Source organism: Pleurodeles waltl, chromosome 4_1 (assembly GCF_031143425.1).
Source record: "Pleurodeles waltl isolate 20211129_DDA chromosome 4_1, aPleWal1.hap1.20221129, whole genome shotgun sequence".
In the NCBI taxonomy this organism is placed as follows: Eukaryota; Metazoa; Chordata; class Amphibia; order Caudata; family Salamandridae; genus Pleurodeles; species Pleurodeles waltl.
Window position 1 is genome coordinate 886,583,424 of NC_090442.1, and position 14,326 is coordinate 886,597,749.

At 42.5% G+C, this 14,326-nt stretch overlaps 1 protein-coding gene across 1 annotated transcript in view; it reads right to left on the minus strand.

Moving 5' to 3' along the window:
• Window positions 1-14,326, minus strand: part of SLC26A5 (solute carrier family 26 member 5) — a 365,888-nt gene that overhangs the window by 125,515 nt on the left and 226,047 nt on the right. The window contains exon 10 of the mRNA XM_069229639.1: window positions 777-890. Within this exon, the coding sequence (XP_069085740.1) occupies window positions 777-890 (114 nt within the window). The remainder of the gene's footprint in view (window positions 1-776; window positions 891-14,326) is intronic.

Here is a 14,326-nt window from a genome sequence, read left to right on the forward strand (position 1 = left end):
AGTCCTTTTGTGTGCCAAAATGTCTAATGGGTATCAGTGGTGTCGTAGTTCTAGTTGTATCAACCCCCAAATTACCAGTTCAACATTATCTTAAAAGTGTATTTCAGGCAAGTAAACTGTCTAAAACTCAACTGCACCTTTGAGGCGAAAATGGGAACCATTCTTCTTCCTCTGAGACAAAGATAATAGCCTGTGATGGGAGCAGGCACTGGTTTGGGTTACTGCTGCTGCAGACTGCAGTTACACTGCTTTCTTCCTCACCAACCACAGATTGCACATTTTTCCACAGTAGTGCAACCTGTTGTGCTCCTCCGTGTCCCTGTTGTGAGCCATCCCAGGGACAACAACTGAGCAGGTCCTCTTCGTTAGGCTATTGCGCTGGCTGATATGTTTTTTTCTCCCGCACCCTGAGACCTAAACCTGCCGCTGCAACACCTACTCATGTGGTGTTTGGGTGGGTCATTGTCACAAAGTCGCTTGGTATGGACGGGTGCTGTCCTGCGCCCTCTTTCATGCTTTGCGGGGTCCATTGCCCTCGCACCCGACTGCCAGCTTTAAAGCAATTTCACAGGCTTGGGCCTCCCACGGCCAGCTGGTCAAGCCCTCTGGAGGCGTTTTTCATAGGTGCCAAACTGGTCCGCTGCACTGGCCGACCTGTAAAACTTTTATGTATGTATATCACAAAATGTATGTATAATATGATTTTATTATTGCTACTTGTTATATTTCAATGTGTTCCATTTTAGAAAATATTATTTGTGGTAAAGAGTACAAACCTGGGTTTTCCCTCCAGTACTTTCCTGAACAAGACTCCGAGACATCGAACACGTGATGGCAAACGTCTGGAAGAACGAACCGAATGAATTGCAGAGTCCTACTGCAATAAGTTCCTTTAAAATAAATAATATAGACAATGGTTTAGAAATAGAAAGAAGACCTTCACACCAATCTCATTATGAGCACAAACAGCATGTTTAATTTATGCAACTGAAACAGTCTCAAATCTTGAACTTGATCGGAAAAACCTGTTTATAGGCCAATTTAGCAAGTTCTGAAAGCAAAAATAGCATTCATATAAAGAAAATTAAAAGTTAACATAATCACAAAAACAGCTATAATGATATCACCCAGGAAGCTAAAATATGTAAAAGAGTGAGAAGTAAAATAAACATGATTATGTCTAGATCTGCGGCAACGCAGCCATACCCACACCTTTCAAATGGATTAGCAGCTAATTACAAGAAACAGCTTGGAGATTTAAGGGGCTTTTATGGACTGTAAGTAAGCCTTTTTATCTAGTCATGAGTGTTTTCATATAACAAGAACAAGCAAACAAGATCCAATAGGTGGCAGAGCAATTTACAGAGGGTCAGTTTCACCCGAATAGGTGTAAAAAAATAATAATAATAATTACAAAATATATATATATATATATATATATGATAATAATATACCCTCCGACGTACATTATTAGAATATTGCAAATCACAATGGAGTCAATGCTGAACAGAGGAATGAGGCCGAAGACTGAGTTTCTTTGTAAGGTTATGGAACTCCGAGGTGACTTGCAATATCCTTATCATGTACACCTTATAAAACATGGTCACACCATCACCTTTTACACAAACCACTTAAATCATTGGTGTGAATCTCTTTTATATGAAAGAGATCATGTTTGCAAACATGAAGAATAAAAATTGAATCTTCAGTGCAAAATTAAACACATCAAAAAGTGGTTAGATATGTGTTGCAAATAGATAAAGAATCAGTTTAATATCTGATACAAGTCAGTTTCTATATTTTTATAAAAGGCACAGTAGCTTGGAATGTGTAGACACATGTAGAAGATTCTAATGTTTTCTACAATTACCTAAGGAGTGCAAAAAACAAACACGTGCCATAAATAGCTCCATTTTACTGGTCACTATATAGCTAGAAAAAGAGAGAAAAACAAAGAAAAACAGAGCAAAACAAAGAAAAGCAATGTTTTGCTTTCATTCTTTAAACAGCTACTTTAATTATTGTCCATGACCAGAACTGCCTTTCCCCTCAGCTGCTGTCTCTGGCAGCAGGCACTGTGATGTCAGAACTCAACTGTAATAAGTTATTTTATTTGAACAGCTACATAATTTATTTTTATAATACATGGGATTCTGCAATGCCTCCATTAAAAACTAGCTCTAATTTTTCATAATATGTGGGACTCAGCAACCCCTGTATAAAAAACCTGTCTCTAATTTCTTTATAATAGGCATCTTGTGGTACACCCAGTTGCCGGTCATAAAGAAATGACATCATAGCAACTATAACAACTTAAATGTATGAACTTCAGTTTGGAATTCTTAAGCTGGGTACATCATTTGTGCACCAGACCAACAGCATGGATCCACATGGGTGATATTGTGTCAAAACAATGGATGGCGTGTAAGACCATTTATCAGCAATACCTGTTGTTGCTTCAACTATACGCTTTGACTGTTGAGTCTCTGGCCAGGTAACTGATTTTGGAGTACTATAAGGCCTACACGCCAAGCCAGGAACATCTTGCTAGATTTAATTTAAACCACAAAGCAAGAACACACTGCGCAAAATGTGGCCCACTAAAGTGGGCCTTCAGCACATTCCTTCCTGTCGGGTCCAATGAACTCGGCAAGCTGCAGAGACCGGACATTGCACCCCAAGTCTAAGCAAGCACTGGGTCGAAAACTCGGCCTGCAGCAGTGTCCTTTGAGGTTTCCCATGCGCTTAGGACACACCTAGTCCCTGCAGCAATGGCTCACTTCTCCTCCCCTAGATGCCACCCGTTGGCTGCTTCTAATCAATTGGTGCATGAGTGCGAGGTCAGGGTGAGCAGTATATGTCCACAGGGTGAGCAGTTTGTTGACAGTGGATGAGTGGTGCATGACTGCAGGAATGAGCAATACCTCAGTGCAAAATGTGCAGGGCCTCAGTGCAATGTGAGCAGTGGATCAGTGCAAACTAAGCTCTGTAAGTGTGTGTAAGTTGTGCTGTATGTAAGATGATGTGTGTGCAAGTTTACAGGGTGAGCTGTGTGTATGGCAAGGGTGGGCATCCGAATGAATCACAGCATAGATGACTCATTTGAGTGTAGGTAATATAGGCCAAATCCTTTCAGCACTGTCAAAATCCTGGTTTTCTTGTCTACACTACCTTTGTCTCTGCTTCATAGAGTGTTTCTTTCCAAGATGAGCATGCTATTCAGATTGTTATGCCATTTTGTAAATATCCCGGTGGTAATCTTCTGGTGTTCTTCAGGGACTTGTGTACACTGCTGGTGAACCTGATATAGAGTGTGGGTAGGCACAGGGTGGCCACTGGTAAAGTTCAGTTCCTGTTGGTTGAGAACAGTCTTGGGACACAAAACTGAATTATATGAATTGTGACTCAACCGCAGTGGGTGGCAAGATGGTTGGATTCAAATCGCAATGCAGAATTCAGCGTTTTACAGGAGGGACCTGGACCTCTTTTGTTGGCAGAGAAGGTTTGGGGCAAGAATTAAATGTCTGCTCCCTCTATTGTTTAGGATGGCATGCAAAATAAATGTTGACACATGGATGAGCGCTGGACTGATCCCAGTGGGGGGGGGCTTTGTGTGGCTATTCCACTACGTATTTTTGAATAAATCAGAGAGGAGTATTGACCGCATGAAGGCCAGTTTCTAGAATATGGTCCTTCAGTGAGGGCAGCAACAAAGGTGCAGAGCATAGGCAAGTCAGAGCAAGAGGCAAATGAAGTCATGCAGGTATGAAATACACATGGCTTGGGTCGTAAGGTACCGACAATCCTATACCAGGTGCTAATGACATGTAATCATCCAGACTTTAGTGACATAAATGTTAAGTGGGAGTCTGCTCTTGTGCAGGATGTATGATGACAGTGCCTTGGCAAAGGAATACACCAAGACAGCATCAAGCAATGTTTGCTTTAAACATATTCAGTTTAACAACCTCCACCCAACCTATGTATCCTAAGGAAAGTAAATAGGATATATGATGACCTCAATATTGAGTGCCCCACATGTCAGCAGATTGATGCTGGCTTTTTCCACATGGTGTTGGAGACCTGGACTCCCCGCCCACAGTGGGAGGAAGCGAGGTATACGATCGACAAGCTTATAAACTGGAAAATAGATTTTACCTGAAAAATATGCCTGCTTAGTCTCATGCCTATGCCTTGAAAGGTGAATTATGCACAAAAAAATCCAGATCTGGCAATATATTTGGCATAGAGCTACATGGCCATGTCCTGAAGGTGCCCTGGGGAACAGATGGGGGACATGGCTGAGGGGGATGGACAGGTAGGCTGAGACCAAATGCATTGTGGTGAGAACATCTGCCCTCATTTGTGAAGACCTGAAATCTATATGAAGAAACTTGAAAAATGAATTACTCACAGACCACCCGAGAGACGTGGACCCACCAAATCAGTCTCTTAGAAAAAAGATAGGTTGAGGGACATGGATTGCTGATAATATGCATCTCCAATTTAACTAACGTGGCCATATTGTGGTATAACCCAGAGAGTCTCTGACTATCACTCAGAAGCAACTTTTGTAAACATCCTGGGGTCCCTCATATCACTAATCGTGAAGTGGTATACTGAAGTCGGTACTGCATGACCGACAAATGGTGCACTCTCTTATGTTTATGCAGAGACTGCATGATGTAGTACGAAAATAAGTTATGACATATGTTTTTGATGATGATTTTAGTGCTTGATGTCTTAATAATAAAAAAGATTTGGCCCGGTATGTGTTTAGGAAAGAATAAAATCTCACTACCACCGACATCAGTATAGAGTGTTTTAGAAGTATATGTAGTTAAAGAGAAGTACTGACCCCAGCTGAAAGGACACAAAGTAGGTGAGAGTTCACCAGAAATCAGAACATAAACCCAGCAAGTTTCTGTTAAATGGGAAAACGTTTTACAAGTCTTGAATAGTTTATGATCACAGCGCACAAGTGTGTATTTTATTCTCATTGTCAACAGAGACGTGACTTCGAAAATATTGGTCAAAGGTAATTTTAGAGAAGAGTATACAGAGTCAGATAAGAAGTCTTGGGAACAGAGAAATAAATACTAATACACAAGGGAAAGGAAAGTTAATATTTTATCAAAGCTCTGTTAGGATTACGATAAGGGAAACCTAGAGAAGAGATCACGAGTTTAAGGACGCAAGTGATGTGGTGTTTATGTGAAAATATATATCGTTAACTTTCACTCAACTAAAGAAGTACCCCCAGGAACAGCTTTATGTCTCTTACACCTTTACCTCTGTAGGACTGAGGCCCAAATGCAGCTGACACATGTCAGTGTAGCATATGTTAGAGTTAATTCCACAAAGTATGACTCCCAAGTAGAATTTATTACATTTTATCACAGATAGGCGGGATATTAAGGACGAAATAGCACAAATACAGAAAATAGGCCATCACAAGACTAAAGAATAGAGAGAAATGTTTCAAGACTTAGGCTTTTTAGGGGTGGCACACCCACCCACTGAGTGTAATAATTACTTAGTAAATCCCTTGCCCCTGGATTGTGTCCGTAGGTCAGGACTCAAAGCTACTGGATCAGTTTATGCTCATGACAACTAGCAATCTGATACTGAGTTTTCCTGTAGGGCCATGTCCCTGTAGAAAGCCACTGATTATTGTCAGGATGCAATAGGAAAGTGTGTGGGTATATGGGATGATAATATTGTGCCATATACTTGGATGAATGGTGCAATAAGCCACCAGACAGTCATGAGATTAATATGTTACTTTATGTTTTTGAGGGACTGTCACCATCAATGTAGGGTAAAATATCAACTGCAATACCACAATAAATAATGCCGACATGCGGGGGGCACCTCCAGCCTCATGTTATTGGCAGTCGGAGTACTGCTATACACCCAGTTGCCACCTACATGAAATGGCCTCTGTTCTTTGGTTACTTTGCATACACCAGTCTTGGTCATTACAGGAATAAATATTTCCAAGTTACATGACCACCCTTGAGCCATCCACTGACCTTGTTGCATCATCAGAGGAGGGGAAGAGCTGCAGAATATTATGGCACTGCTACCTGGAAAGATGTTTCTGAAGAGCACAGGTTGTTCAATGACGCCCATCTGTGTTTTGGAAGTGTCCTACCATTCGTACAGGCAAAAGTAACTGCTCAACAGTTGCATATAACTAAATGGGAAGTAGTGAAGGCGTTCAATGCCACAAAAAGTGGATTTAGTGCCATAAAGGAAGAGCTGTGTGCCATGAGAATGATGATCATGTAGCACCATTATGAACTTGATCGTATGAGAACCATAGAAGGAGGAGTATGTGTCAAGATAGGAACTGCTTGTTGTACTTATGTAACTGCAAATGATATGGACAATGGGATGTTGTTGGAGGCCATACAATTTGAACAACTTACAAAAGAAAATGGTGGCGAAAGAAGGTGCCCCAGAATAATGGTTTATGGGTTGATTGAACTGGCTACAATCCTGGGTGCCGGGACTATTTAAAACTTTTTTACTGCTTATGTTATTGCTTTTGATATGTTGTGTTATTCAATTAGCTATAGCTTGATGTAAAAGGATGAGTGTAAAGGAAGGACAGATGTTCACAGTTAGGCCACCTACGCAAGTAGTAGATGCTGAGGGTTATGCATTTCACTTGAAACAAAGGGCATATTCAGGATCAGAGAAAGTAGCTGAAATATCAACTAGAGGGGGGGAATGTTATGGGGAGAATAAAATGTGAGGACATCTCACTACCACGTACATTAGTAAAGCGCATTGTAAAACTATGCTTAATTAAAGTACAGTACAGGCCCCAGCTGCAGGACACAAAGTAAGCGAGAGTTCACCAGAAAGGATAACATAAACTGAGCAAGTTTCAGTTAAATGGGAAAAAATATTTAACAAGCCTTGATGAGTTTATGATCACAGTGTACAAGTATGTGTTTCATTCTCATTGTCAATAGAGATGTGACTTAGAAAATATTGGTCAAAGATCACTTTAGTTAAGAGTATACAGAGTCAGATAAGAAGTCTTGGGAACAGAGCAATAAACACTTAAACACTTGGGGAAGGAAGGTTAATGTTTTTTCAAAGTTCTATTAGGATTACGATAAGGGGAACCTAGAGAAGAGGTCACAAGTTTAAGGATGCATATGATGTGGTGTTTATGTGAAAGCATATTATTAACTTTTTTAACTGTGACTTGGTATTGGTTTTTAAGATAATATGCATGAAGTTAGGGATTCTGTGACAATATGAAGGGCTGCTTGCAAGCAATCATTTGAGTTCAGCTTTTCAGCTCTACATAGGTGACTGGTCCTCTGACTGTTGCGATTAAACCTATTTTGGCTTGCCAGAGAAGTCTTGTCTCTCTTTATTCCAGTTTTCACCCAGCATGTACAACACTAAAGTAACTTGAAAAAAACAACTGCTTCTACCAGTTTAATAATGCAGGTGAGAATGCCTACAACAAAGTGCATTATATTGAAGTGAAGTGATAGTGAAGATGACAATCAGAAACTGCTAAAGATTACATTAACAGAATTAAAAATTAAAAGGGTTAAAAATTAAAGGAGAAAAATAAAGAAGCAAAAGGAGGATAAATCTAAGCGAACAAAGAAAAAATATCAAGGTGGCAGTATCCTTTCTACATTTTATTATATGAATTATTCATTTTATTTTAAAAAGTGACACTTCTGTGGTATTATACAGTGTACAACACTGAAGAAATCATCATAACATAAAACATGTTAGTGTGATCCTTCTCTCTTCTGAGGTCCTTGCACTGGTACCCCTCAACACCTTAACTTCTACCCCCCACCCCCGGCTATTTCGGGTAGTTTGTGCTCGGGTGTCTATAACGTTTTGTCCATGTAAGGTATCCATGCCAAATATGCATTCTTTTTTTTTTCCACAATCCTGGGAATTCTAAAGATACACAGTGCTTGTGGATCCTCCTAGAGGGAATCGAGAAAACAGCCAAAATATAGCTCAATTTTAAGGTTTGGGGAAAATAGGAAAATCGTGCTCTGGATAAGTGTTTGATTTTTTTCATAAAATTACTAATGAATTGTTGTCCTAAAGTCACCACCTTCCGAGCTTTCAGGAACATGCAGAGCTGAATCAAAAAACCTAATTGGTCACCACAGTTTTGGCCCTTCTCAAGGAAGTAGCCCATTTGTCCAATTTTATGCATGTTTATTCTACTTCCGGTTTGTGGTGAAATCCATGGGTGATCCAATAAAGCTATATATTTCTGAAAAGTAGACAAAATACTGAATTCAGCAAGGGGTCATGTGTGTAGATCTCTCAACGTTTTCCCAAAGAAACTGTCAAAATAAAGAAATGTTTAAACGAATGGGAAAAAACTGCTGTTTGTGACTATGTTTTCATCTGTAATTTTTTTGTCACAATGGCTGATTTTCAAAAACAATGTACCATTACATTCATTAGACCCTTTTGGTTGTGGGGATATATAGGGTTTATAGGTTCTCCAAGAACACAAAGTACCCAGAGCCATCAACTGAGCTGCACCGAACAATGTTTTTTCATTGTATACTGAGTATAGACCAGTTCATATGGTGAAATATGTAGAACGAAAAATAGGAATCAAACTAACCTATGTATTTCTGAAATTGGCACAAGATATGGCGTTTAGGAGCAGTGGTGATTTGTACATCTCTGAATTTGTGAGCACCAGTACAAGCATATGATTTAGAGGGTATTTTACAAAATGTCTACTTTTTTACACACTGACTTACATTTGGCACAAATGCATCGAAGTCCAACTGGAAATAACAAATATCCTATTATCCTATGCTCCTGCATGTCTCCTGATAAAAACTGTACTTCACTTGTAGGTCTAGTGCCTGCGACAGGAAACAGCCCAAAACGCAACATGGATACATCAAATTTCTCCACTCAAAACTGACCCATTTTTTGTAATGTGGGTAGCTGTGGATTTTGGGCCCTAGCTCAACCAGCATCTAAGGAAATAGAGCAAACCTGTATTTTTTAAAAAACTAGGCACCTAGGGGAATCCAGGATGGGGTGATTTGCATGGTTCCCACCAGCCTACTTTACACCGAATCCCTTGCAAACCTCATCTTTGGACTAAAAGAAAGACATTTTCCTCACATTTCTGTGATAGAAAGTTCTGTAACCTGCCGATACCCACACACTTCCATCCACCCAGCGTTCCCATATGTTTTCTTATAAAAATGGTACCTCACTTGGAAAAGGCATAAAATGCAACATGGATAAATAAAAATTTTCTACTCAAATCTGACTTGGTTTTTTTACAAAGAGGGTAGCTGTAGATTTAGGGCCCTAACTCAGGCAACACAGGGGAAACAGCAAACCTGCACATTTTTGAAAACTAGACAACTAGGGGAGTCCAGGGTCAATAGGTGCCCTTGCGTGGGGACTAGTATTGGCCTCGGTTTGGTCTGTTCCTGCTGCAGGTACTAGGCCCATCTACACAAGTGATGCAGCACTTTGTTCGGCACAAGTGGGGCAATGCTGGGTGTTAGCACTTTAGTGGATTCCTGTGGATTTAAGAAGCTTCAATCTAAACAATGTATGGAAAATTTTGACTTCAGGCAAAATTTAAGTTTTGCATGGCATTGTGGGTAACAAAACCTTATGGGATTCACGCAAGGCACACCGCCCTGGAATCCCCTGGTTGTCTATTTCTCAAACATGTCTGTGGCTGGTAGGTTCCCAAGGGTGGCAGCCGAGGACAGCCCCAAATTCCACAGCTAACCCTATTGCTGATTTCTCACACTTTAGGATCTTTTGTGTCAATGTCTCTTGGTCCGCCCACACAAGTGAGGAACTATTTTTATCTGGAGACTTGAGGGAATAGTGTATGGTAGGAAATTTATGGCTCCTCACAGATTTCAGAAGTTTCCCCACACCGAAACATGAGGAAAATTTGTTTTTTACTCAGCATTTGAGGTTAGCAGGGCATTGTGGAAAATAGTGTGGGCCACTCCCCCATCCCTGGTGTCTAGTGGGTGGATCCATGCTTGGGGGAGGCTCTCCTGTGGCAATCCACAAAGCAGGGATCCAGTGAGCAAAGCTACCACTGGAAAGGGGAGATTCATCAACAATATCTCTCCCAAAGGAATCAGTGCTCAGGAGTTGAGAGGTTGAGACATGCCCTCGACCACTGAGCTCATTTTACTTTCACTTTTATTGTAATGACATCAGCACTCCTGCTCTTCCCGCGCAGTCTGGTGTTTAAAAAAAAAAAAAAACAGACTCCATCTGGTGCAGAGAACCAGAGGGGTCATTAAATCCACTCAGGGGGTTATGTGGCAGTCAGCCGTTGCGGACAGCTGCACATAGAAAGTTACACATGTTGATTTGAGGCAATTCTGACAACTTGCCTGTTAACATGTTTTCTTTTTGAGCAGTTCCTCTGAACAGATGCTTTTTTGAGTCTGACACAATGCACAGTGCCTCTGCACACAGGACTACTCAAGGAAGCAATTGAGCCGTTAGTGAGCAGTAGACATCCAAAGAAGCTCCAGCCCTCAGCTGGGTCTTCTCTGTCAACAAAAACACATGTGAAATGCAAGGAGCCTCTGGCACTACCTGCAGAGGTATGGCCGGGGGGGGGGGGTCAACCATGAATTTTAGAAGCCAAGATTATTGGTAATTCCAAAGACGGCATGTGGAGCATGCATGTTTGTGGCATTTGTAGAATGCAAACCCAGCCAAAAGGCAGTGAATAGGAGAGGTATCTGGGTATTAGAACCAGAAGTGTATTGTTAGAGCAAATGATAAGTAGTATTCTTTAAAGAAGTGTATTTTCAACTGTTTCCTAAATTGGATCCCTGATGTTTATGGGATGTTGTGCTGAATCCTGGGTTCATATATGAAAAAGTCCTGCTGCTTTGTTTATTCTTTTTTAAACATCTTAGTCTCTTCTCTGATTCTGTCCTGGCTGTGGGGGTGCTACGAGCCAACAAAGTTGAGAAGGTTAGTTTGAGTGCAAGATAAGCAGGAGGGCTGGTCCTGATGGCTTTGTAAATGATGCAGCTGGTTATGAAGAGTTTGCAGGGCTGGCAAGGGGAGCTAATGGTAGTCCATCTAGCTGGGGTGATATGATCATATTTATTCAGAATTGAGATGAAATGTGCTGCAGTGTGTAGAAGGTCATGAAGGTCAAGCCAACGTGGAGCTGCAAGGCCATGAAGCAGTGCATTATGACCACTTGGGTGCAAGAGCATTAGAGATTGAGCAGCAGAGATTGAACAGCAATTCTGAAATCAATTTTCTGGAAGAAACAGTTTCACTTTCTTGAGAAGAGAAACTGGAACTAGGCCGTCTGTTATGGCAAGCTGATCATTGCGGGTCAGGCTGGTGTCCAGGATGAAACCAAGAGACCTGACATTAGGGAAAGTTAAATAATTTGAAAACTAACACTTTATAAGACCAAATAACTGAATATTCAATCACGCATTTCTTGCTCACTAGCTGGGGAACAAATAAGCACATTTTTTTTATGATTAGTACACCAATTATAGATACCAACACTCAACTGCAGCAATAAGTTAATAAGGCAATCTGGGTATTGAATACTTGGCTGTGTAAAAGATGCCAAAATTGAGACAGAAGCTATATACACATTTTTAGTTCTGGCTTTACAGTGCAGCAGTCACAAGACCTTATGTGATAAACATTAAAAGGAGCTTTCAGAAGTAGTACAGAGAGGGGATTTGGCTACATCCAGGTTCTTTCCCTGAGTACAGCATTATATCTGGCATACAGAGTGCGCTTCCTCTGAAGCACACTCTGTATTGGTTACTGGCTGCACTACTGTTGATTTGCTATCACAAGATGAAGCACTACAGAGAGTGCATACATGCCAACCCTCCCAGTTCAGGAGGGAGACTACTGATTTCAAGGCTAGTCTCCTGCCTCCCAAATCTTGCATGTTAAAATCCCATTCTTCTGCGAGCTTCAGCCGACAGGGCCTAGTTTTGTGTAACTCGGAGTATGCACTGCCAGTAACCTGCTTCTGCAGGCCATTGCACAGCACTTGCATCACGCTCTCACTGCCTGCCCTGGCGCTTTCACCGTGCTCCCAACAGGGAAGGACAAATTCTGCAGCAGCAGACTTGAAAATCCAAAACAAAACAGAAATCACATTCAGGCCCCAGTAGATGTCAATGGAGGAAATACATTTTCAGATTTTTTTCTAGAAATCTCCCACTTTTCTCTTTTAAAATGTTAGCACGTATGAGTGTGTATGCCACTCTGGGCATGCATTTAAAGAGGCTAGCTATCTTCTGCTTACACAAACATCGTTGGTAATTTCAGCCCTCGCAAATCGCCTGGTAACGAAATATATGGTTGTCCATATTCTAAGGGTACTTTGACAGTGTGAGTGACTTCTTATGTTAATGAACTGCTGGTTTAGTGTGATTTCGCACGTAACTCTGGTGTGTAAACACTGTCCTTGCCATGCTCCGACTGGACTTCGCTTGTGGATAACTGAAAGTGAGGAAGGCACAGGCCAGGCACTGAGCTGGAGCTGGGCCGTGACAGCCAGACCCGTGCAGTCCCTCTGCCGGCCCCACACATATTCTGTGCAGTGCAGCAGCAGGTTGGACTCAGGCTAGTCGCGGTGCTGTGAGTAAATGACGGAGGGACCTGTCATTGAGTCTTTGTGGCAGCAGGGACACGATGTACTGGCCTTTCCAGCTTGCAGTACTACCCATGGTTCTGGGGCTCAGGCCTGTTGGTGACGAACTTAATGGCCACGGCCGTGTCCAGCAGGACATGGGCAGCAGTACTCTAAGGCGGTGCTTTAAATGGAAATACAGAAGTGCAGGTAGTCGCTCTCCAGAGTACCTGTTGGCTTCTTAGAAGTGCCGGTACTATTCCATTAAATGCATTGCAGCCATTTCTCACATCTTCCCTCCCGGATATCATCCACTGGCTGCTTCTATTTGACCGTGAGTGTGAGGTCAGAGAGAGAGCAATTTGTTGACAAAAGGTGGGTGGTGTATGAGTGCAGAATGAGTGAAGAGCAGTGTTTCAGTCCAAGTTGTGCAGGGCCACAGTGTAAGGTGAGCAGCGCAAGAGTTTGAAGGTGAGTTGTGTGTAAGGTGAGCTATGTGTGAGTGTGTAAGGTGAGCTGTGCGCGACTGTGCAAGGTGAGCTGTGCATGAGTGTGCAAGGTGAGCCATCGGTGAGTGTGCAAGGGGAGCCGAGTGTGCAAGGTGAGCTGTGTGTAAGGTGAGCTGTGTGTAAGGTGAGCTGTGTGTGAATGGTGAGTAGCAGGGGCAGTTCCTCCGCAATGGCGAAGGAGCGTCGCTCCACTGACAAAGAGCCAGCAGATAAAAAATAAAATAATAGTTTACTATCCTTTTTTTTTTTTTCATCTGCTGGTTCAGCCAGCAGTGCAGGGAGCGGAGGGGCTGGGCCACAGGAGTGGGGCGAGGGGAGGGGGCACTAGAGCACAACTAAGTGCGCATGTGTGTTTGTTTCACCCGTCCCAGCTGTGTCCCCCCCTTGACATTTGCGGCAGCTGCTGCTGAGGGTGAGAGGTGTGTGAGCTTGTAGGGTGAGCAGAGTGTGAGGGTCAAGGGTGAACAGTGGCTGAGTGCAGGTTGAGCAGTGTGTGAACTGTGCGTGAATGTACAGAGTGAACGTGCGTGAGCCTGCAGAGTGAATGGTGTGAGCCTGTAGGGTGAACAGTGCATGCGCACACAAGGTTAACTGTGCGTGAGCGTGAAGAGTGAACGATACATGAGCACGATGGATGAATGCTGCGGAAGCGTGTTGGGTAAATGATGTATGAGCAGGAAGTGTGAACAGTGCATGAGCATGAAGGGTGAGAGGCGTGACAGTGCAAGGTGAGAGGTATGTTAGTGCAGGGTGAAAGGTGTGTAAGTGCTAGGGGTTGCTGAGTGCAGGGTGAATGGTGCATGAGTGTGCAGGGTAAACTGTGCGTGAGCGTTCAGGGTTAACTGTGCATGAGCACGCAGGGTGGTCGGTGCCTGAACGTGCATGGTGACTGCTGTGTGAGTGGGCAGGGTGATTGCTTTGTGGTTGCATGACTGAACCATGCATGGTTGCGTGGCTGAACAAGGCGGTTGGAGCAATGACTGCGTCTTTACCACGCATGCCTTTAGAATGATTTTCGTTGTAAAAGCATGGCTAGTAAAGGTATGTGTGGTAAACACATGCGTGGTTGAACCATACAACCCTCCCTCTTAACTTAAAAAAGTACGCCCAAACCCCTACCCTCGCTGAGGCCTAAAACTATACCCACCCATAAACACCT